Source organism: Callorhinus ursinus, unplaced genomic scaffold (assembly GCF_003265705.2).
Source record: "Callorhinus ursinus isolate GAN/ISIS: 27379988/994484 unplaced genomic scaffold, GSC_fseal_2.0 scaffold22, whole genome shotgun sequence".
Lineage (NCBI taxonomy): Eukaryota > Metazoa > Chordata > Mammalia > Carnivora > Otariidae > Callorhinus > Callorhinus ursinus.
This window is the reverse complement of record NW_027397084.1, coordinates 14,753,156-14,774,217: the sequence shown is the minus strand read 5'-3', so window position 1 is coordinate 14,774,217 and position 21,062 is coordinate 14,753,156. Positions and strand designations below refer to the sequence as shown.

General features: G+C 40.7%; 1 protein-coding gene across 22 annotated transcripts in view; it reads left to right on the top strand.

Annotated features, from left to right (window-relative positions):
- The window catches only part of DST (dystonin), a 478,114-nt gene that overhangs the window by 110,844 nt on the left and 346,208 nt on the right, over positions 1-21,062 (top strand). For 15 of the 22 annotated variants that reach the window (XM_073905137.1, XM_073905154.1, XM_073905136.1 and 12 more), the window contains exon 4: positions 1,375-1,582. In XM_073905137.1, coding sequence (XP_073761238.1) covers positions 1,375-1,582 — 208 coding nt within the window. Of the gene's footprint in view, positions 1-972; positions 1,215-1,374; positions 1,583-7,518; positions 8,036-21,062 lie in introns of those variants that run through there. The other 7 variants (XM_073905141.1, XM_073905140.1, XM_073905146.1 and 4 more) reach the window with 5 other exon arrangements.

Below are 21,062 nucleotides of genomic sequence, written 5' to 3'. Positions count from 1 at the left end.
ATGTGTAACAACATGCCTGAATAGACCGAGGCAAGATTAATAGTCCCGATTCACTTATAGTTTGCTTCACGGGCTGTGGGTGAGTGCTTTGGGATGTTGCTCACACAGCCTGTTTTGCTGCAGTAGCCACTGCTTTTGTGAGCAGCCCAGTGTTTTTGCTCAAATCGGAGTATGCCTCACTGATTCCTGTCTGCAACTTGCTTCTTAGGAATCGGTGACGGCAAGATACAGTTCAGGAATTTGAGTTGTACCAGTTTTGCCATTTTTACAATGCGCCTTACTTAGCCAAGTGGAATTCTAAAGGGGAAAGTGAAGATTTCCCTTAGATACTTCCTTTATAACTCTCTTCACAGAGCAGATCACATCCTTATTTCCATAGTAAGGTGCTGGTTCTCTACATAATCACAAACCCAACTCCATCAAGAAGGCAGGAATACTCTCTCATGCCCTTTCCCCATATGGAAGATAGAACCCTTTTATGCAACATATGATCCCGCAGATTTGTTCCTACTGGATGAAGCGAGGACTAACCTTCAGGCAAAGTGCTTTGGTGGAAGCATCCTGTTTCTCATTTCACTGTGTAATGACCAGGAGCTGAGAAGAGATCTGTTTCCTGTCACCGAGCTGCATCATCCTCATTTACATTATTGGCAGCTCTCACTTGGCTAGAAGTTTAAATTATCTGAAGAACTCTCAACTGAGTTCAGATGTTTGTTTATTGGAGCTGTCTTAGGCTTCTGAAAACAGTCTTTTGTGTTCTCGCTGGCTTAAGAAAAGCTCTTCTCAGAATCTGCCCTTCCTCCCTCCTTGCTCTTTTCTGGGAACCTGCTTCAGTCTCATGAAGCAAATTAAATAAAGAGGACAAGGAGCTTAAAACTCGTCAGAAAGGAGACTCCAGTGGTGAGGCGACCTGAAACGGAAAGGAATTTGGACTCAACATCCTGCATTTGTGCTTTGTTTTTGAAACTTCGAGTTCGTTGCTTTAATGAATTAACCAGCAGCCTAGTAATGGAAAATGTTTCTCCTGTCCTGGTGGGGGAGCCAAATACTATAGGTTTGTAACAGGAAGGCTGTTGATTCTGGCTTCATTGTTGGGCCAGTCATTTGTGAGCTGGTGGCCGGACCGCAGGCCACACACTTCTGTGCAAATCTTCCATGTATTGGGACTGCCTGGGTTCTGTTTCTGCTGTCGGAGACGCGGCCGAGAAAAGATGGTGAGCCCTGGGTTTCATTTCTTGTTTTGTATCCTTTCAGCACTGAGGATGGTGCAGGATGCCAGACTCTGTTCCGGGGGCATGGAGGGGGGCTGTTGAAATCGATGAGCATATGTGAGTGTTTTGCTGTTAATGCTTTTTTCTGTGTCATCCTCTGTAGAGTTCCGGGAACGCGTCCTATCGCTGCTCTATGTCTTCCTCTGCGGATTTTTCTGATGAGGATGATTTCAGCCAGAAATCTGGCTCTGCATCTCCAGCTCCGGGAGACACCTTACCCTGGAATTTGCCTAAACATGAGAGATCAAAAAGAAAGATTCACGGGGGCTCAGTGCTGGACCCCGCTGAGAGGGCAGTGCTTAGGATAGCAGGTAAGCGCATCCGGGCAGGGGAGGGACCCCGGTCGAGAGTTGCGGAAATTCACCCATCTGCGCCCCCGGGGGCCATAGCTGGGAGCTGTGCACTGGGCAGAGATTTGGGCTCAAGGTGGGGGAGGAGGATGACTATGTTTACTTTATGCCTGATTTCTATCGAGAAAGCAGTTTGCCCAGCCTGCTGGTGACTAAGCTATTTGGCCCTGTCTTCTGGTTGGATGGATTGATACCTTTGAAATGCAAGGGGCTATTTACAGACATCTGCATTAAACTTTCTTATTTACATGCTGTAGCTGCTGTGACATTCTGAAAGTATTATCTTAAGTGATTCCTAGTGTATTTGCTAGAAGCTGTGAGAAAGCTGCCTTCATTTCCATTTTTGCCCAGGGACACTGAGCTCCGCAGATTTAACTGGGGTGGATTCCTGGTGTTTGGTACCCAGGATTGCAGAGGGAATCAGCAACTCAGATGCCATTTTTTTTTTTTTTTTTAAATGTAGCATCTCTGTCAGCATCATGTGTCCATAGCAGCTTTCTGCCCCTGGTGCTTTTGAGGGTTTAGCCATCATGCATTCCTGATTAATTAATATAGGGGAGGTGCCAACGTTTCTGTTCTGTTACTGGTGTTCCCTTGCACTGGCGTAAAAGTCGAACCAGAAGGGATGGCTTGTTTTCCCCAGCTGAAAGCCGAGGCCACCGAGGAAACCAATCCTCCAACCTCGCAGTGCCTGTGTGGTTTCTTCGTATGTGTTCTGTGCACAAGACTTGTTTCCTGGGGTGATTGGTCCTCAGTTCCCTCAATAATTTTCGCTCTCTCAGAATGGTAATGGGTTGGATGGACTAAGTGTTTTGGGGCTCTTGCAAAGGCCAAAGGTCAGGTTTTTTTCCAGAGCTGGTTTCTGCAGCCAGTGGATCTGGTTTCCTTTCTTCACTCCCCAACCGACTCTCACTCTGGGGTGGTGGATGTGTGCCCACTGAGTTTCTTTTGCCTGCTACTGTAATGCAAAGTTGGTACTTTATCTTCCTCTGAGGGGGCTTAAGGGGGGGGACTAGTCCAGATCCCAGGCACCACAGCAGCAGAGACTCCCCCTACAGTCCCCCCAGTGGGATTTTCTGATGGGGGGTGGGGAACAAACAGCGCCCAGCCAGCCATTCTCTAGTCTGGGTTTCTGGGGCAACAGCCTTGAGCTTCTTCTGGCTTCTGTTGTGAGATGCTGCCTGGTCTCTTCCAGGCCTTGAAGGGAGGGGTGGAGCGGCGAAAGGGTGGGACGAGGGAGGATCCGGGAGGGAGACTGTTTGGGAGCCAAGTAAGAGCAAACGGGTGGCTCGGGGGAGCTGGGACAGACCTAGCTTTCACTACCCTCCTCAAGTACTAAAAAGTGTTTAGTCACTGAGGCCTGACTCTTGCCCTGGTGAGACACCTCCTCCCCTCCACTTCCCCGCGCTGCCCCTCCATGAGTAGGTGTGAGGCCCAGAGGGGAGGAGACAGTGCCTGCAGCCTATCTTTGGCTCAGCGGAAAGGGAAGACAGGTGAACGGAGGGTGCTGAGAGAATCAGGGCAGATGCCTGTGTTCCGTTCATTTTTGTGGAAGGAAGAAGGTGCTTCTGGCTTGAGTGTTTCGTTGGTGGTGGCAGACGTGGATATTTTGCTTTTGGTAGTGCAGGAAGGGTTTATGTGAAGGATGGGTCAGGTGTTTGTCAGGGGGAATGAGATGATTATCAGTTGAGGAAAATGACTAGGCCGGCATTCCAGAGAAGTTGGGGGGACTAATTGTCCGTGCACAGTGTAGGTGGGGAAGAAATGGAAGACCTGGGGGTTCTGATGGGATGCAGTGGGCAAGCAGACGCTGATATTAGTAGACTGTAGACTTTTTGAGGGCAGGGGCCATGTCCTTTTGTTGTAAAATGTCCGCTGAGTGGGGATAGCTATGAAGTTAGCGGTTGTTAATGCACTCGGAGACCTCAAAGTTACATACTTTTAAGAAATTAATCAAAAACAAAACAAAACTACAAACAGAATAAGCAGCCCTAGTATGGAAACGTGCTACTGTATTTAAGATAAATACTGGTAAGTTGGCTGTTTTCTACACAAATCATAATAATCATATCTTGGGAGCAGAGACCTGGAGGCCAGTCTTCAATATCTGTTTAATAATAATGTGGCTAAAATATGAAATTCAAATATATTATGTGTTCACCACTGATCACCCAGTGTGAAGATAAAGGAACAGGACATCGGAGGGATTTTGATGTTATGGATAGTTTGAAAATATACCATGAAAAGATTTTGACTTTCAACTTTATTAGACATTTTATACTCTGCCTGAAACTCACCCCATCTTTGAAATTCATCCCTGGTAAGAGATGGGGTGAGGTTCAGAAATGGTATGGGATGTCCATAGTGTTCATTATTTAGTAATAAAGGAGTTGAAAGTCCAATATTTTTATTTGTTTTTAAGGTCATAAAAATAGAATTGAACATGGAAATGCCTAGAGTCAAAAAGACCATATGGTCTGTGGGATAACTAAATTCCTTCACATTGATCGAGTCCCTGGAATAAAATGAAGAAAAGCACATAGTTCTGCTTTTAAAGAAGTTATAGTCCAATATGATAGCTGGATGTATTGTTAGACAGTTACAACACGGTGTGAGAGATTAATTGTTACGGCTCTATTAGTACCTAATATGAAAAGAATCCAGAGGAGAGTCTAATTAACTTGGTTGGAGAAGGGAGTCATGGGAGGTTCCTGAAAGGCTTCTGAGGGGAAGTGCCACTTGCAGCGAGGATTGAAGAGCTTGGTGGGAACAGGGGGAAAGGGAAGCCCACTTCAGAGGGATGGAACCACAAGAACAAAGGGAGGGAGATGTGTTTATATGGAAGTTTCAGGTAATATGCATAGTAGAAGATGGGATTTGGTAGAGAATAGCAGAAATCCAAAGGTGCCTGTATGCAGTACTGAGGAGATTGGACCATTCATGCTGTAAGTGACAGGGAATTATTGAAAGATTTTTCAGCAGTGCAGTGATATAATTAGATTTACATTTTAGAGAGTCTTATGTCACATGTCTGACACTTGACGATTTTAAAAGTGCTTTTGCACTTATTGTAGTGTTCTCATTTTAAAATCAGAGACTCTATGCCTTTCCTATCTCTCAGGGTCAATGTGAGAAAAAGATGACAATGTGTAAGGAATGGGGCTTTATAATACCCATTGTATAAATGACTTTTACTTAAGAACTATAGATCTGCTATTCTTAGTTACAGGATATAGTAGGTTAGGTTTTTTAGTCTTGAAGTGCCTGTAAAGGTACATGGTTTGTTGGTGACAGTGCTATTTTAAAATATGGATTTTTGTCCCATGTAAATTCTTTAAAGTTGGAATTGAAGGATCTAAGCAGAGTCAGACTTTGGACTTAGGCAGACTTGGATTTTAATTCTCTCTCTGTCACTAGCCAGTTGTATTTTCTTCGGCAACTTACTGAATTTTTTTCAGCTTCATTTTCTCTATTAAAGGGTCATGGTTGTGGTGAGTAAATAAAGTAGTGAGTGCAAAACATTTCGCAAATTCTTTGGCACATGGTAAATGCTGTATAAATGATAGTTTGCTGATGATCAGATGCTCTTATTTTTTAAAAAGATTCATTTATTTGAGAGAGAGAGACCACGAGCAGGGGGAAGGGCAGAGGGAGAGAGAGAATCTCAAGCAGACTTTGTGCTAAGCACGGAGCCCAACATGGAGCTGATCTCACGACCCTGAAATCATGACCCAAGCTGAAACCAAGAATCAGATGCTTAACCAGCTGAGTCACCAGGTGCTCCATGGTCAGATGTTCTTATAAGCACTTACCGTTATCTCATTTAGTCTCTCAACAACCTTATGAAGTAGGTATAATTATTTTCTCCAATTTTCAGTCCAGAAATCTGCTGAGGGAGGAAGAGACTCTTCCCAAGGTCATACAACTAGGAAGTGGTGCATCTATGATCTGAATTCAAGCATTCTTAACTCCAGAGGTCAGCCTCTTAACTGCTGTGCTTAACTCTTGCTTCCCTATGGAATAGACTATTATTATTAGCAGACTGACCCAATATGACCATTCCAAGAATGCATGGGGCAAAGGCTGTTTTTACAGGAAACCCCCAATGCTGCTGCTGTTCATTTCGACTGTCTCCTTAAAAGGAGAGTTAAAATCAATTAAGAGTGCAGTGATTATATTCACAGAACTGGATGCTTCTGGGTTTCAGTCTCTGATAGAGGCTCAGACTGTGCCCTCAATGACCCTACTCATTGTAAAGGAGACAAAACGGTTTTGAGAGAGATTCATGTACGTGTGTGGTCTATGAACGGAATGACTTTTAGGGATCTAATTGCTAACTCTTTCATTTCAAAAAGGTGTCACAGAGGATGCATGTTTATTACTTCATGTGTACATAAGTGCATACTAAGTTGCGAGAAAACTAGTGATCCTAAGGGCTTGGTGGGACATGGGCTCAAACTCAGATTATAAGCCAATGGTCGGGATAGAAAAGAGAGATACGGTCTTGCCTGGAATAACAAAAGTAGGCCAGTTGCTCAGGAGAGGTAAAGATTTCCAATTCTAACTCAAGTTAAGTTTTTTTTCAAGGGTGTACAGTTTTTTAGGAGTACTCATCCCCATCTGAATTAATGGAAAATGGTCCAGATTCACAACACTGAAAGGGGAAGAAAAATCATCAAGGACAAAAGGTTAGTACCTATGAAAGGAAGAAATAGGGAGAGAATACGTGGGCAAAAGGTGAAGCGGTCAAGTCAGATGGTCAACAACGCATTGATTTGTCTACTACTAATAATAGCTAACACGTATAAAGCCACAAATTTATAAGGTAAGCACTATTATCCCCATTTTACTGCTGAAGAGCTGCCAGAGAGGGTAAGTGACTTGGCCTTGTCACACAGTTAGTAAGGAGGCAGGACGCTGACTTCAGTCAGTACTCTTAAACACATCCATTTATGCGTCGTCTGAGTACCAAATGGTGCCTGGACCCTTGAAACCCACCACTTTAGTATATGACATTCCAAAGTTAACGGAATTGTATCCATCTTATTCAAATTCAGAGGCTACCAGGACTGTGTGGAATGAATAATGGGTACAGAAGAGGGAGGGCACAGAGTAAGCTGGGGGCACTGAGAGCTGACCCGCTGTGGCCGCCTCGCAGGAGCGCAGCGGCAGATGCGCGGGCCGGCTCTGGGGGGCGGAAGGGAGGGACCGAGGGCTGGTCGGCCGGGCGCGCAGGCGCAGTAGCTCCCAGGCTGTCAGGCCCTGACGCGCCGGGCCACCTGCAGAGGCCCCGCCGCCCCGCCCCCGAGATGTGCCCTGAGCAAGGACCCCGGTCCCTCCCCGGCCCGTGCTGCCACTGAGTGACCCGAGTCCTCCGTGCCATAAGCCGGGTTGAAGAGTATTTTCCACTCTTGTCCCCATCATCCCTTCCCCGGGGAGACCGCCGACAAGTCGGCCCTTTGGGGGGCGGGGGGGGGGGCTGCGCTTGTCGGTGACCGCGATCTGCGGCTTTGTTTTCCAGGCACCTGTTGTGGGTCCCAAATAGAAACGTCACCCTTGGGGATCCGGGCTGGCCGGCCAGTGTCCGGGGGTGGGCGTGCTTGGCCGTGAGATCGACCCGGGTGGGCGGGCCGGGGAGGGGGCCCCGGGGCGCCCGACCCTGCCCGGGAGGGAGGGGCCGAGCCGCACCGGGGCCGGAGCGGAGCCAGCCGGGGCGCTGACCGCCGCGCTTGCCCCCTCCCTTCCGCCCTCCGCCTTCCCCCCTCCCTCTCTCCGGGGGCGCGGACCAGTGTCTGCGGCGCGGCGGCCAGGAAATGCCGCAGATGCGCCGCGCAGCATCCCGGGCGGAGACAGCGCTCCTGTCCTCCCGCACCGCCGCCGCGGCCTCGGCCCGGCCCGGAGCAGGCGCCCAGCGCAGGGCCAGGGTGACGGCCGTGCTGGCCGCAGAGGGTCCCGGCGCCTGCCACCCTTCGCCCGTCACCACTGTGCTCCCGGCTCCTCCGCGTGGCGTGGCGCTGCTTGTCGCCGCCCCCGGGCTCGCCGAGATTTGCTGCTGCTGAAACCCGAGAGGGACTCTGGTTCCCCGGAGCGGCGGCCCAGCACCCACAGCCCGCCAGGGGGCCTGGGCGTTTCCTCTGCTGGCTCCGGCGCCCACCGCCCCCTTGCGCCCCTGGCTCTGCGTCTCCCGCTTCAGCGCTCTACCCCAGCCCGCCGCTCCTTCCGCTTTTCCAGTTCTCTAGGCTGCGTCTTGCTGACTACGATACTCTCCCGGGTTAGGAGGGGGAAAGGGGAATTGGCCAGTCATCGCTTAGATAAACTTCGGTATGGCGGGGTACCTCTCGCCAGCTGCTTACCTGTACGTGGAGGAGCAGGAGTACCTCCAGGCCTACGAGGATGTCCTGGAGAGGTACAAAGGTATGTGGTCTCCCGTGCTCCGTCTGCGGGGCTTAGCACGCATCAGCCGGGTAACCGTTATCTTTGCTTAACCGGAGCCACTACTGTTTGGGCACAGGTAAACAGGTGTCTGGATCAGTCTTGGGAATGGACCAGGGTTTTTTGGATGGGATTTAGTAACCTCAACTCAGAGAGGGTGTTGGGGTGGGCGATGGTCTGGAGACGCCCTTGGATAGGCTGTGGAGTGGGGGGAAGGGGTTTGGGTTTCAAGCACATTGCATTTTCTCTCCCTTGTAGAAGCTCTTAAGTACTATGCATAATCATAATTCTTCCTGGGAGGGTGGCTACCGATTAATTCTCCAAGGGATTACTGAGGCATTGCTGCTACCTCATGCTTTGCATGGGGTATCGGTTAACCATATAAAAAAAGGTTCTTGGGTTTTTAAATAAATGGGCTGTTTCACCACTGAGAGCATCACCAAATCATTTTTCTTAGAATGATTTTATTTGAAAAAAGTTTGTGATTTGTGACTATATACCTATTCTTATGTATCATAAAAATTACTTGATTGTGTGATGAATGAAAGCCTTAAGTCAGTGAGTCTGTTGTAAATTTAAATGTAAAGCAGTATATTTTGAGGTGCTTTTCTGCCTCTTTATGTTCGGGAAATTCTGTACCAACGTGATAAGTTTTTCATATTTTAGTATTGTTTACTTTGACTTTATAGTTAAATATAGTGTTAGACAAAGTGTATTTATCATCTCATCTTAAAGGGTCTTTTTGTCTCTGGAAATCATTTCTCAGTGTGTACAGACAAGAGACACAGTAAGGAGACCAAAACACTCCACACCCAAGGCTAGCTCACAGACCCTTAATATATTAATAGTGAATAGTGGCCTAATTCATAGCTTGGATTCAGAGGGTTTTGCATCTTTTGAATATTTGCTTTTGTCTTAAGAAACTCTATTTCTGTAAATTGAATGGAGTTATATGGTTAAAAATGGCATGCATTAATAGTTTTCTATTAGCAGAAAGTAGAAATAAAATCCTAAATTGAACAATTAAATTCCAAATTTCCAAAACGCTCAAAATCCACCCCGAAGTATGTTTTATCTCTTTCTAGAACATGTTTTGTTGTTGACATTCTTTTAATCCGTGTAGATTTTTGTAAACAGCACAATCAGAATTCCTTTGTGCCAAGACTCTATTGTGTATAATACTGCCACTGAGCAAGTGCAATGGTTTTCTAGGCTAAAGCACATTGGTAGCATTTATGTGTGTGTGCATGTGTAATTTACTCATGTTTATGTCTGTCTTTACATTTTAAAATAAGGTTCTTAATCAGTTGTCTCCAGAACATGAAAAATGAAAATTATTGCAATACAGATTAGTAAACCTTATTGAAGACACACACCTGTGCTGTTTAAAATCCAAAAGCAAAAAAGTCTGAAAGTTTTCAAGTATATACATTCATACTTTTCATAAAAATTATAACTGTATGAATTTTTGTCTCCAGGTGACTTTGAAAACGATAATTGAAGTGCTGCTTTGACTTGTCTTGAGGAAGCAGATATTCTTTAAATGCTTGCTTCTATTTGCCTTTGGAAATAAAAAGATCTGAAGGCTATTGCAGTTCTCACTACACTTCATTTTAATTGTAGCCTAATGATCATCATTGCAGTTAAACATACACTTTTCAAACCTACAGTTCAAAATTTCACTGAAAAAGTGAGCCATGTTACCTTCATTTTCTTTGTGGTTTTAAAATGCTTAGGTCATCAATTTGTACTTGGCTTTATAGATGTTCTATGTTTCATTTAGTTTTGGAAAGGAAAGTAAGAGTATTGGCCAGTGTATTATACGTAAAGCTGGGGACCTGGAAAACTCATTGTTTCCCAATGTGTTTTGAAGCCAGTTATGATTTCCCATCAGTATCCAATAGGATGACTTCACTCTCGTGCTTATTATCCTGATGACTTGCAATGAGGGCTGATCTAATCAGGAAAGAATTGTAGGCTTTGAATAGGGAGTGTCAGTTCACTAAACTTTCAAAGTACAGTTGCTCATTTTCTGAAATCATGCATTGTTCAAACATTTCACATTCCCATTTGAACTTAAGAGAGGTTATTTGGATTTTTATTTCTGACAAAGTTCCTTGGTTACAGAATGAGTTTGCATTCAGCTAGAGTATTATCAGGTTGCCAAGTTATCATATGCCCCAGCTGTTGAATAGTGTAAGTGGTGGAGTCAGCTGGAACAAATTCAAAATTTGTCTGTTGTCAGAAACGTAGAATTATAATAATCTATACTGTCAGCAGTTATGAGTATTGGATTTAGAAGTTGAGTTTTGTTAGGCTTAGTCCTCAGATGGCCTATGCAAGGACTTCCAACCTAGCCCTTTGTAGAAAACTGAGTAGTGGGGCAAGTGAGTGAGCCCTAATTACTTATGGTGTGGTCTGTTATGTCTTGCTTTGGTCCTTTACTTCTGAGTGAAAATAGGCAACTGTTTGCTGAATTAGAGTAACACAGAAAGAGCTGCTTGCTGCAGAGAAGAGTGCAGTGCTCTGATTCATATTCTAGTTCTCTTATAAGACATATAGCCAGAATATTCAGGGTATCTGATTAAAAAAAATCACATTACTTTGGCTAATAGCACAGTCAGGGTGAGTAAAGGCATTTATTTACAAATAAAACATTTACTTATTGTTTATGCTAGAAATTGCCCATGTCAGTGGCTTTTTAAAATATATATTAGATTATCCAGTGTATTTACCATGAAATACAAAACATGTTTAGCTTAGCATGAAAGGACAGAATGATCCCTCTTGGTGGGTTTTTTTTTTTTTTTTTTTTGGCTTTTGGCAGTGTAAGGAAGCTAACCTGCATACTGTTATTTTAATTATTTTTATATTATTAATATTAGCTGTCACTTGAATTTATGAAATTCTGTTATTTAGTTCTGTCATTGGAAGATTTAATTTTCTCAACACACTTTTTGAAAAGGTTAAGTGTGAAAATGACATCATTAATGTGAACCCAATAAATTTTATTTTGTACATTTTAGACTTAATTTAAAAAGAAGGTAAATTATTTCAGTCCAACAAAATGGATGTTTTCCCATTGATCTGGAAATTAATCAGTTATCCCCAGACAACTGTAAAAAGTATTTCACTACCATTCTCTGTGAAAGCTGAGTGGCAGATTTGTTACCTGTCTAGAACATCACTAAAAAATCCTCTTTGATTATTTAGAAAGAAAGGCAAATTTTTTTGTTTGTTTTCCATGGAAACTTTGAGTAATTGCTTTAGTCCCTTCTCTAAGGGCTTTGTAATTCTGCCTATGTGCTTGGTGACCAAAGGGACTGAGGACCACTACACCTGTAGTTTTCATTTTCAGTTCAGTTTTATGGCCTGCATAGATGTGTGGTTGTAAAAAATCCTGTCATTTTGCTGTGTGAACCAACTCTGGTGCCATTTGGATTGAAAGTTGGAGTGTGAAGGTTTCTGGGAACTTGCCCCCACCTTCATACTATGTAGTCTTGGATGATCTCTCTGTGGTTTTCACTTGGCTTCCAGGATTCTGCAAAAACTTGATTTCAGATTTCATCCGCTCATGCTCTGCTCATGGCTTAATGTAATAGTCAGTTGGGTAATCAGTGAACTTTAACTGTGCTGCATCATGATAGTATTATAGTATAGGTAGTTATAACAGCATTAGTCTGAGCTTTTTCTTTTCTTTTAACAAATGAGAGGGGCTTCATCTGGTAATGAGAGTTAGTGAAGGTTGTATTTGGTTTGTTTGTAACAGAAAACACACGATAGTGTTTCTTTGTCTCTGGTACTGAGAAGCTGTGGTAGGCAGGTAGGCAGACCAGGGTTGTAGGGTACCTCTATTTGCCAGTGGGACCCAAGCTTCTGTATTGCTGCTTAGCCAGTTCTCAGGGGTCGCTCAGCCACTGAGATGTCTTTCTGTCATCACAAGATGGCTGTTCCTCTTACAGCTCTTGTGTCTTCTAGATGGAAGAAGAATTGCAGGGGCGCCTGGGTAGCTCAGCTGGTTAAGCATCCGACTCTTGATTTTGGCTCAGGTCATGATCCTCAGGGACCTGGGATTGAACCGCACCTGGTGCTCCGTGGTCAGAGTGGAGTCTGCTTGTGTCCTTACTTCTGCCCACCCCCGCCCCCGCCAATAAATAAATTTAAAAATCTTAAAAAAGAGAAGAAGAGGAATTGCAAGGACAAAGGACAGAAGGTGCAAACTAGTTGAGTCAGCCTCCTTTTAAAGAGCTTTTTTAGAAGCCCACTTAGCAACTCTCACTAGTAACTCATTGGCCAGAACTGTTAAAGGGGCCACTACTGTTTGCATCGCGGACTAGGAAAGTACCCATTTGAACGTGGCTGAAGTGCTGTTGGGTAAAGAGTCAGGCAAAAATGGATATAGGGTTTGCAACCACCAGTGTCTAGCACACAGAGGGTAAAATATCTGCCCTGAAAGTGGAAGCTTAAAGTTTGGACACGTGTTAATGACCTTAATGCAATATATTTGACTTTGCTAAAGTTTAAGAGAATATCTGAAAGCTCCATTGAAGTCTCTGAGGATTTTCAAAACGACCTGGTTGAATGTTTTATAATGTTACACCATGGGTTTAAAAGTAATTTCTTCCCAAATAATTAGGATTTAAATTGGCCAAAGAATTTACTTATTGCCTCATCCCATAAGAACACATATCAGTCCAGGAATGTAAGCAGTTATTAGATATTGTTAGTGAATTTAACTTTGAACCCAAAATAGCAGACTGATGCTCCTTTAGTTTCTTTTGTTCTGACTTAGACTTTTGTAGTTATCTCACCATTTGTTTGCTCAGGGACTTTAAAAAAGCTTTGTGCTTTTGAAAAGTTTTTATTTGAGCCCTTTAGAGGTGCTTATTATCTGCCTCCGTGACGACTGTAGGCAATAAATGACATGGAAGGAGAGGCAGTGGGGACAATTTATTGTTTTATGGTTGTTCTGTAGCCAGGCAAAGTGCTTCTGTGTTTCTGTGTTTGGGTCATGTGAGCCCAGGAGCCTGGCTCTTTGGGGAGCTGGATTGTTTGCCCAAAGTGTCTTCATGAAATTGGAGACTGTAAAAACATCCGAAGCTATAGAGGTGACAAAAAGATGGAGTATCTAGGCTGTCGTGTGTTCCTTTCTGTTTTAGTTCCACAACTGAGTATAAAAATGTATAAGATTACCTGACTGTCTATGTCTGATGAACAAGTTGAGCGAGATTTGTAGTTTATAATATTTAGTATTTCTTATTAATTAAAAAGAAACTCGGGTGCTTCTGTTACATGGGACTTTTCTGTCTATAATGGCTTTTGAGAAAGAAAGACTTTTGTGTCCATTTCCCGGCTCTTACTGAGTTAGGGATCACATGCTACCTGTTTCCGAAGAGGAATTTCAGGCAGCTGTCTGCTGAAGTACATCATTATTTCTGTAAGAGATCAAATAAGGCTTTTATTTATTTATTTTTTGGTTTATTTGTTTAATGCAGTTTTATTTGCTGTTATTTTTCAACCTGCTCTTATGTCTTGCAGAAGAGGAAGCAAATAATTCTGCTTGGGTTGGGTGTTGGGGAAAGGTTTGTACTTGGGGCCAAATGGCATTTTACCCCATGAGAAGGTGAAGGTACCAGGGAGAAAACGCGAGAGGGGGGACTAGCGTGATGGTACCATTTCATTAGCATAACCACAGAATCCATTTTGAATGTTTGGCTAACGTGCATGGTAAGTTTTCGAGTCGGGAGTGCATAGAGGTTGTAGGAAGATGGAAATGGGTAAATATGGAGGGTAATGTTGGACAAGATCGAAAAGACCCTTGAATGCCACACTGAGGATGAAGTTTGGGCTTTAGTCTGTAGGTAGGGAAGGGAACCCTGATGATCTTCAGTGGGATGTTACCAATGATAATAGCGTTTAGGGAGATAACTCTGGAAAGGAAGATTCAGGAAGCCGGTAGACAGGTTGAGAGGCCATTGTAAAATTATGGTGGTTGGAATGGAAGGCTGATTCAGGAGAAATGATAGAAATTGACAGGATGGCTAATTGGTTGGTTTTGAGTGTGGGGACAGGAAGGGGCACAACAGCTTCCATTGTTGAAGTTGTATTGAAGAAGTTCGGAGTATTTTCTTTTTAATTTGTGTAAAAAAATTTGTAGTATGTTCTTTTGAAAATGTTTTTGAAAGAAAATTTTAATATTAATCATTGTTAGACCTTCTTTGGTAGTGAAATGGAATGAATGTTATTTTGCTTGACCTTGGAAATACAGCAAGTAGTATGACCTAGAAAACTAGAATGTTCTAGTTAATGTAGGGCTCCTTAAGTAATAGCTTATCTTGTTGGGAATCCTCTGAACAGGATTTGTAGTATCTTTCAGCAGTGAATTTGTTTTCTTTAAGCAAATAAAATTATGTTTTAAGATCCTTTGTAGAAGTAACTGTAAATGATTAAAAAACAAATCTTTCAATATATTTCAATAATTTTTTTATTTGGTTTTATTTAAAAAACCTCTTTTTTCTACATAAACTTGAGATTTGTAGAGTCAATTTTGTTTGGTATATAGGAAGTTCAGTGGTTATATGATCATGTAAGTTCTAAGTCATCCTTAAGTTTATGGGTTCAGCTTTTATACACCTACTTATATACTGGACAGTGCTGGGCATTGCTAATGAAGTATAAATGTATCATTTCTAATTCTCATTACTTTATTTTGGCTACAACTACTACCATTTTACCAATATGGAAATTGAATCTTAGAGAAATTAATTTGCCTAGCTGTAAGTGTTGTCTGTGGCATTTGAACATAAAGTGTATATTTGACATAAACTATATATTTTGAATTTCATTACGTTGACTGGTAAATGTTGCAGAACTTGTTTTTATGAATATTTTTTATTAGGATTATGATTTTGATTAATACGAGGACTGCTTGAGATGTGTTAAATGGATGCATGAAATTAAAATTAAAAATTTATAGAGATTTATTTCAATTCAAAAGTTAAATAGACTTTGGAGCTTGAACTTTTATATCTTAGCTGGATTATAAATTCTAATTATTAGATATCCATGAAAGGAAAATAAAATTTTAATGTGAACATTTTTAGTGCGTATTTTGGTTGAGGAGATTTTGAAAAGAATTAAGTTTTGTAAATGTCACCAGTGAATGTGACCGCTTTGATACATGCCTGAAATGTTTCCTGGAAAGAATCGTCAAAGGGAATTGACAAAGTCCTGATTTTTCTCTAGTGGGTGAAAATATTTCTCAGTGAATCCTGGTATTAAAGGCATTATACAAAGATACTATTGTCCCAGTGAATTAAAACATGCCCTTATTTTCAGTGTTTGAGTTCTCCATCTGGCCATGCCAGTGTAACAATTTGTATTCTTGATTCTTGGTATGGAATACTACTACTTGGTGGCTTTTTTACTACCTTCATTAAGCCAGGGAGGTATGATGCATCAGGTCTACCTCACTGGGTTCATGATGGTTGGATAGAGTAGTGCATATGAAGTATTTTGAGCAGTAGAGATTACGTAGACCGTCAGTGAATGAGGTAGACCCAAGAACTCAAGTCCCCTGGCGCCTCTTAGGCCAGGAGCCTTTTTTATTTTTATTTTTTTGAGTGAATAGTCTACTTTGAGAGCAGTTTTAGGTCATAGAAAAATTGGGCAGAAAGTACAGAGTTCCCATATACTCTCTCCCCTCCCTTTACAGTTTCTCCTTTTGATATCTTGCATTGGTGTGGTACATTTGTTATAATTGATAACAATAAGTACAGCACCTTATATGTTTGTCATATCTTTACATATATGACTTGATTTGATTCATATAGCAATTGATAACCATTCCTCCAGGTCCCTTCATGGCTTGAGAGCTCATTTCTTTTTATTGCTGAATAATATTCCATTGTTTGGATGTACCACAGTTTGTTTATCCACTCATCTTTTGAAGGACATCTTGCTTGCTTTCAGTTTTGTCAATTATGAATAAAACTGCTGTAAACATTTGTGTGCAGGGTTTTGTATGGACATTAAGTTTCCAACTCATTTGGGTAAATACCTAGGAGTACAACTGTTGGATCATATGGTAAGAATTTGTTTGCCTTGTAATAAACTGCTAAACTGTCTTCCAAAGTGGCTGTACCATTTTGCATTCCCACCAGCGATGAATGAGAGTTCTTGTTGCTCCGCATCCTCATGAGCAGTGGGTGTTGTCAGTATTTTGGATTTTAATCATTTTAATAGGTGTGTAATGGTATTGAATTGTTTTAATTTGCAGTTCCCTAATGACATATGATGTGGAACATCTTTTTATGTGCTTATTGGCATCTGTTTATGTCTTTTGGTGAGGTGTCTATTCAGATTTTTGCCCACATATTTTTTAAATTAATTTATTTATTTGAGACAGACTGGGAGAGGGTGAGCAGGGGGTGGGGCAGAGGGAGAGGGAGAGCATCTCAAGCAGACTGTCTGCTGAGCAAGATCCCACAATCCTGATATCATGACCTGAGCCTAAACAAGAGTTGGACACTTAACCACCGCAGCCACCCAGGTACCCATTGCCCACTTTTTAACTGGATTATTTGTTTTCTTAATGTTGAGTTTTAAGAATTCTTTGTATGTTTTAGATAATAATCTTTTATCAGATGTGTGTTTTGCAAATGGTTAATAATTTTTTATACTGTTACCTCCTTTTGACACTTTTAAACCATTGCACATTATAGATATTATTTAAATAAGGCCCTGATTATTTTCTTTCATCTGGTCATATTGTTTTTAAGTACTAACTTGTTTTGGGTACATGCATTGACTGTTACAGCTACTTCATAGGATTGCATGCGGCAGCTCAGAGTTCAGCTATCTGACAGTTTTCTTAGTATCTCTGCATATGCTGCTGCTGCAATTCAGGTATCCAGTTGGTTGGCAGCTATGATGCTTTATAGCACTTGAGTCTAAAATTAGTTGAACTGTTCTATTTTAAGGATAAACTGAAATTAGTAGTTCATGTCCTGCAAAACATGTGAAAGTTAAACTCTTAGGATATTGGATTACTTATTTAAAATGTAATCAGAGGTAGGGTTAGATAGATAGTTGTTGGTTTTAATTTTTTTTAGCAAGTTTTTGTTATGGCAATTTGATTATAGCCTGGGTTTAATGGTATAATGTATATGATATCTAAGAACATAAAGTTTTACTTTTGTCTCTTAGACGGAAGACAGTGCTTTTACTAAAGTGATCATGTTTGAGTTTTAAAATCACATGAGTTAAGAGGGAGAACAAGATTACCTGATTTTGCCTTTAGCGTATTTTAGAAGAGCCACACACTGAGAACATTTATGAATGCTGGAACACCACTGACTACCTTTGCTAGGGGAAAGAAGGTGAATGATTAAAGGAATGTTTGGTGGTTCCTTTTATGATCTTTATAATTTTATCTACATAACAGAAACTAGAGAATATTGAAAATAGTAGATAAAATACCTGAGTAATTGAAATTCAGAGTTTGATTTGCATATAATGTGGATTTTATAATCCCATTAAGTGGGGGCTTTTCGTTATGAAGGTATTTGCAATGTGACTTTATCCTTAAAGCAATCTCAGAAGCAATAACAATTAGATACTATATATAATTTATATATTTTTTCTTTGAAAAATTTTGGAGGGAAAGAGGGATTGAAGAATTCTAAGTTACAGAAAGCAAAATGTGAGGATACTGTGCTTTACTTGTGGAAAAACAGATGTACTTAGTCTTCATCATTTTCCAATTAGAACACTATATAGAAATTTAAATTTGTGCCTCAGTAGAATTAAAATAATAAAATAGAATGAAATACTTTTGTTACTAGCATTTCTTTGAAAACATTCATGCTGCATTGTTTCCAGCTTCATATTTCTAATCCGGAATTAATTGATTCCATGCTTGAAGTGAACAAATCACCATTAACATACACTCTCCCCCAGCTTCATCACATTTTGTAATCAGTGTATGCCTAGAAGAACTGGGAAGGGACAAAGCACTTGGGGCCAGGAGAAATTGCTCTTTACCAAATAGGAATATGTGGTTGAATTCTAAATATTTATTTATTTTTAAAGATTTTATTTATTTATATGTGTGAGAGAGAGAGAGAGAGAAAGCATGAACCAGGGGCTGGTTGCTGGTGAGAGCAGAGGGAGGAGCAGTCTACCTGCTGAGCAGGGAGGCCGACTTGGGGCTCGAACCCAGGACCCTGAGATCATGACCTGAGCTGAAGACAGACGCTTAACTGACTGAGCCACCCAGGCTCCCCTGATTCTAAGTATCTATTGATCATATGCTTCAAAAATGTGCAAAGGAACTAGGGCCTGCAGAAGGAAGAGGAACATAGGGCTGTAGGACTGTAGCTTCCCAAAGAGCACATTTTGGTGAGGAAAAGTGGACCAGCTCTGCTCATTATAAGTAGGGCCACAAAAGAGGAGGAATCTGAGCATCCAAGGGTTTTATTAGCAAGGTTGGCTATTTGAAGGAAAGCAGAATTTCAATAGGGGTGTTTATATTGGGGGTGGATAGTGTCAGCAGAGGGTTTTCTCCACCTTACTATTTCACCTGGACAATATGACCTCATGTTTCGTTCACTCTGCATTGTAGGAAAAGTATTACCATAATAATTGAATCGATACTTTAATGTAAACCAGACAAATTTCATTTTTAGGTATCATTGTTAAGTCGAAAATTTTATCCTCTATTTTTAAGAACTCTGCTAATACCAACATATATATTATCAAATCTGTGGATTTAGTAATGAGAAATTACTTTAAGGTGTGGTTTCAGCAAATGTAGAGATTGAGACACTTAACATGGTGTAGGAAACTCTGGATTAGGTTGATGATATAATAAGTACAGCACCTTCTATGTTTGTCATATCTTTACATATATGACATGATTTGATTCATATAACAACTCTCTCAGACAAGTAACATAAGAGCCAGTGCCCTTATTTTATAGCCAAGGAAACCAAGGCTCCTATGATTGCATTGATTTAGTGGCTGACTGGAGATTAGAATCTTGTTCCTCTGACAGCTGTTCAGGAGAGTACTCTACTATAGATAATTGTGGCCCATCTTAGTAAACAAAGTTATCATTAATAGTATAAATTATAGGTAATATATCTAATGAGAAGTATATATTCTCTGTTTAAGTAAATAGCCACTGAATATATCCTGGGATTGGTAGATGTCCATATTTTGTTTTACTTTTTATTTAATGTAAATTTGGGCTATCCATAATTCATAAACTTTTTGCTTAACATGGTTTTGGGCTGTCTATAATCCATAAACCTTAGTAAGAAATTCTGTTGCTGACTGTTAAGGATTTAGTTACTTGAGGGAAAAATTCCGTTATCCTTTATTTCCGTTGTTAATAGAAGCAGCTTTTAAAATTACAGGGTTTAACGTTTCGACAGAAGAACTATCCTATTGACTAAAGGTGTAATTTCTGTATTACTCAATGGAAAAGGAAGAACTGTGTAAGTACTCGGGGGGAATGCTAAAGAAAAATCTGATACAAACTCACTAACATTTTTGGAAAATAAAGAAATGTACAAAATATGAATAAAAAATAATATGTAGTGAGACGTATTTCCTTATCTTTTTCCATTTCTCTTCTTTTCTTAATATAGAACATTTAAAAACCACTGTAAAGTTCTGTATCCTGCTTGTTCATTTAATATATCATGGCATGTTCCAATGCCATTAAATATTATTTCAAAACATTTTTAATGACTGAGGCATGTATTCCATTATGTAGTGGAATAAACAATGTCATTAAACCTTTTAAGCAGTTTTGTATCCTGGTGGGTGTTGGTGAATATTATTACATTGATATCTTTTGACTTAATTACAAACTTCAAAAATAAAAGTTTTCAAGGTAAGAAAGAAATCATGGATTATATAAGTCACTTAACAATTAACTTTCTAAGGTACTGCCTAATTCATGATTGAGTGGATTCTTGAGTTATGTGTATATCTAACTTAAAAATTCTAGTCACTCTGAATTTTAGAAATTCAACAATAAAGAAGCAAGGACTAATAATCAGGAATCTGGTTTCCATTCTTGACTCTTGTGCTAACTAACTAGACTTGGATGGGTTTATTAATTAACATGAATGATTGCCAAGGTTTCTTATCATCCTATAATACTTGCTTTAATGAAGTAATTCATCATTTATTCATTTGAAAAACATTTATTGAGTGCTTTTTTGTGCCAGCAAGTATGTTATATCCTTAAGGTAATAGACAGAAAAAAGTTAGTGGTCTTTTATGTTTTTGTTGAGTTGGAATGTATCACTTTATACCGATATGATCTGTTTATCCTTGACATCACTTTCTGACATATTTTCTATTTATTGTTTATGGCATCTATCTCATTTTAAGTCCATATTCATGGTTTTTATTTTGTTCAAAAGCTATTATTGATTCCTTTTGAAACCTTTTTTTGTTTGTTTTTTAAGTAGGCTCCAAGCCCAACACGGGGCTTGAACTCACAACTCTGAGATTAAGAGTTGTGTGCTCCACCACTGAGCCAGTCAGGCACTCCTGAAAACCTTTTTTAAATGCCTTCAGGGCTTTTGATATAGATTGAAATTGATTGCATTTGTATTTCATTATTTATGCTAATCTTCAAGACTACTGTTTTTTAATGGTACTGAATTAAGCAGTACGTTGGAGGATTAGGTTTTTCTGTAACATTGTTTGAAGTAGAAACTTTGGAAGAAATTCATATTTTTATAAGTTTTTTCATTCTCGTCACCTGCATTAATGATATGTAAACTTGGTGCCTTCAAGTGTGTGCAAATGAGCTCTTTTTGGAAGTTTTTTTTTTTTAAGATTTTGTTTATTTGACAGAGAGAGACACGCCGAGAGAGGGAACACAAGCAGGGGGAGCAGGAGAGGGAGAAGCAGGCTTCCTGCTGAGCAGGGAGCCCGATGTGGGGCTCGATCCCAGGACCCTGGGATCATGACCTGAGCCAAAGGC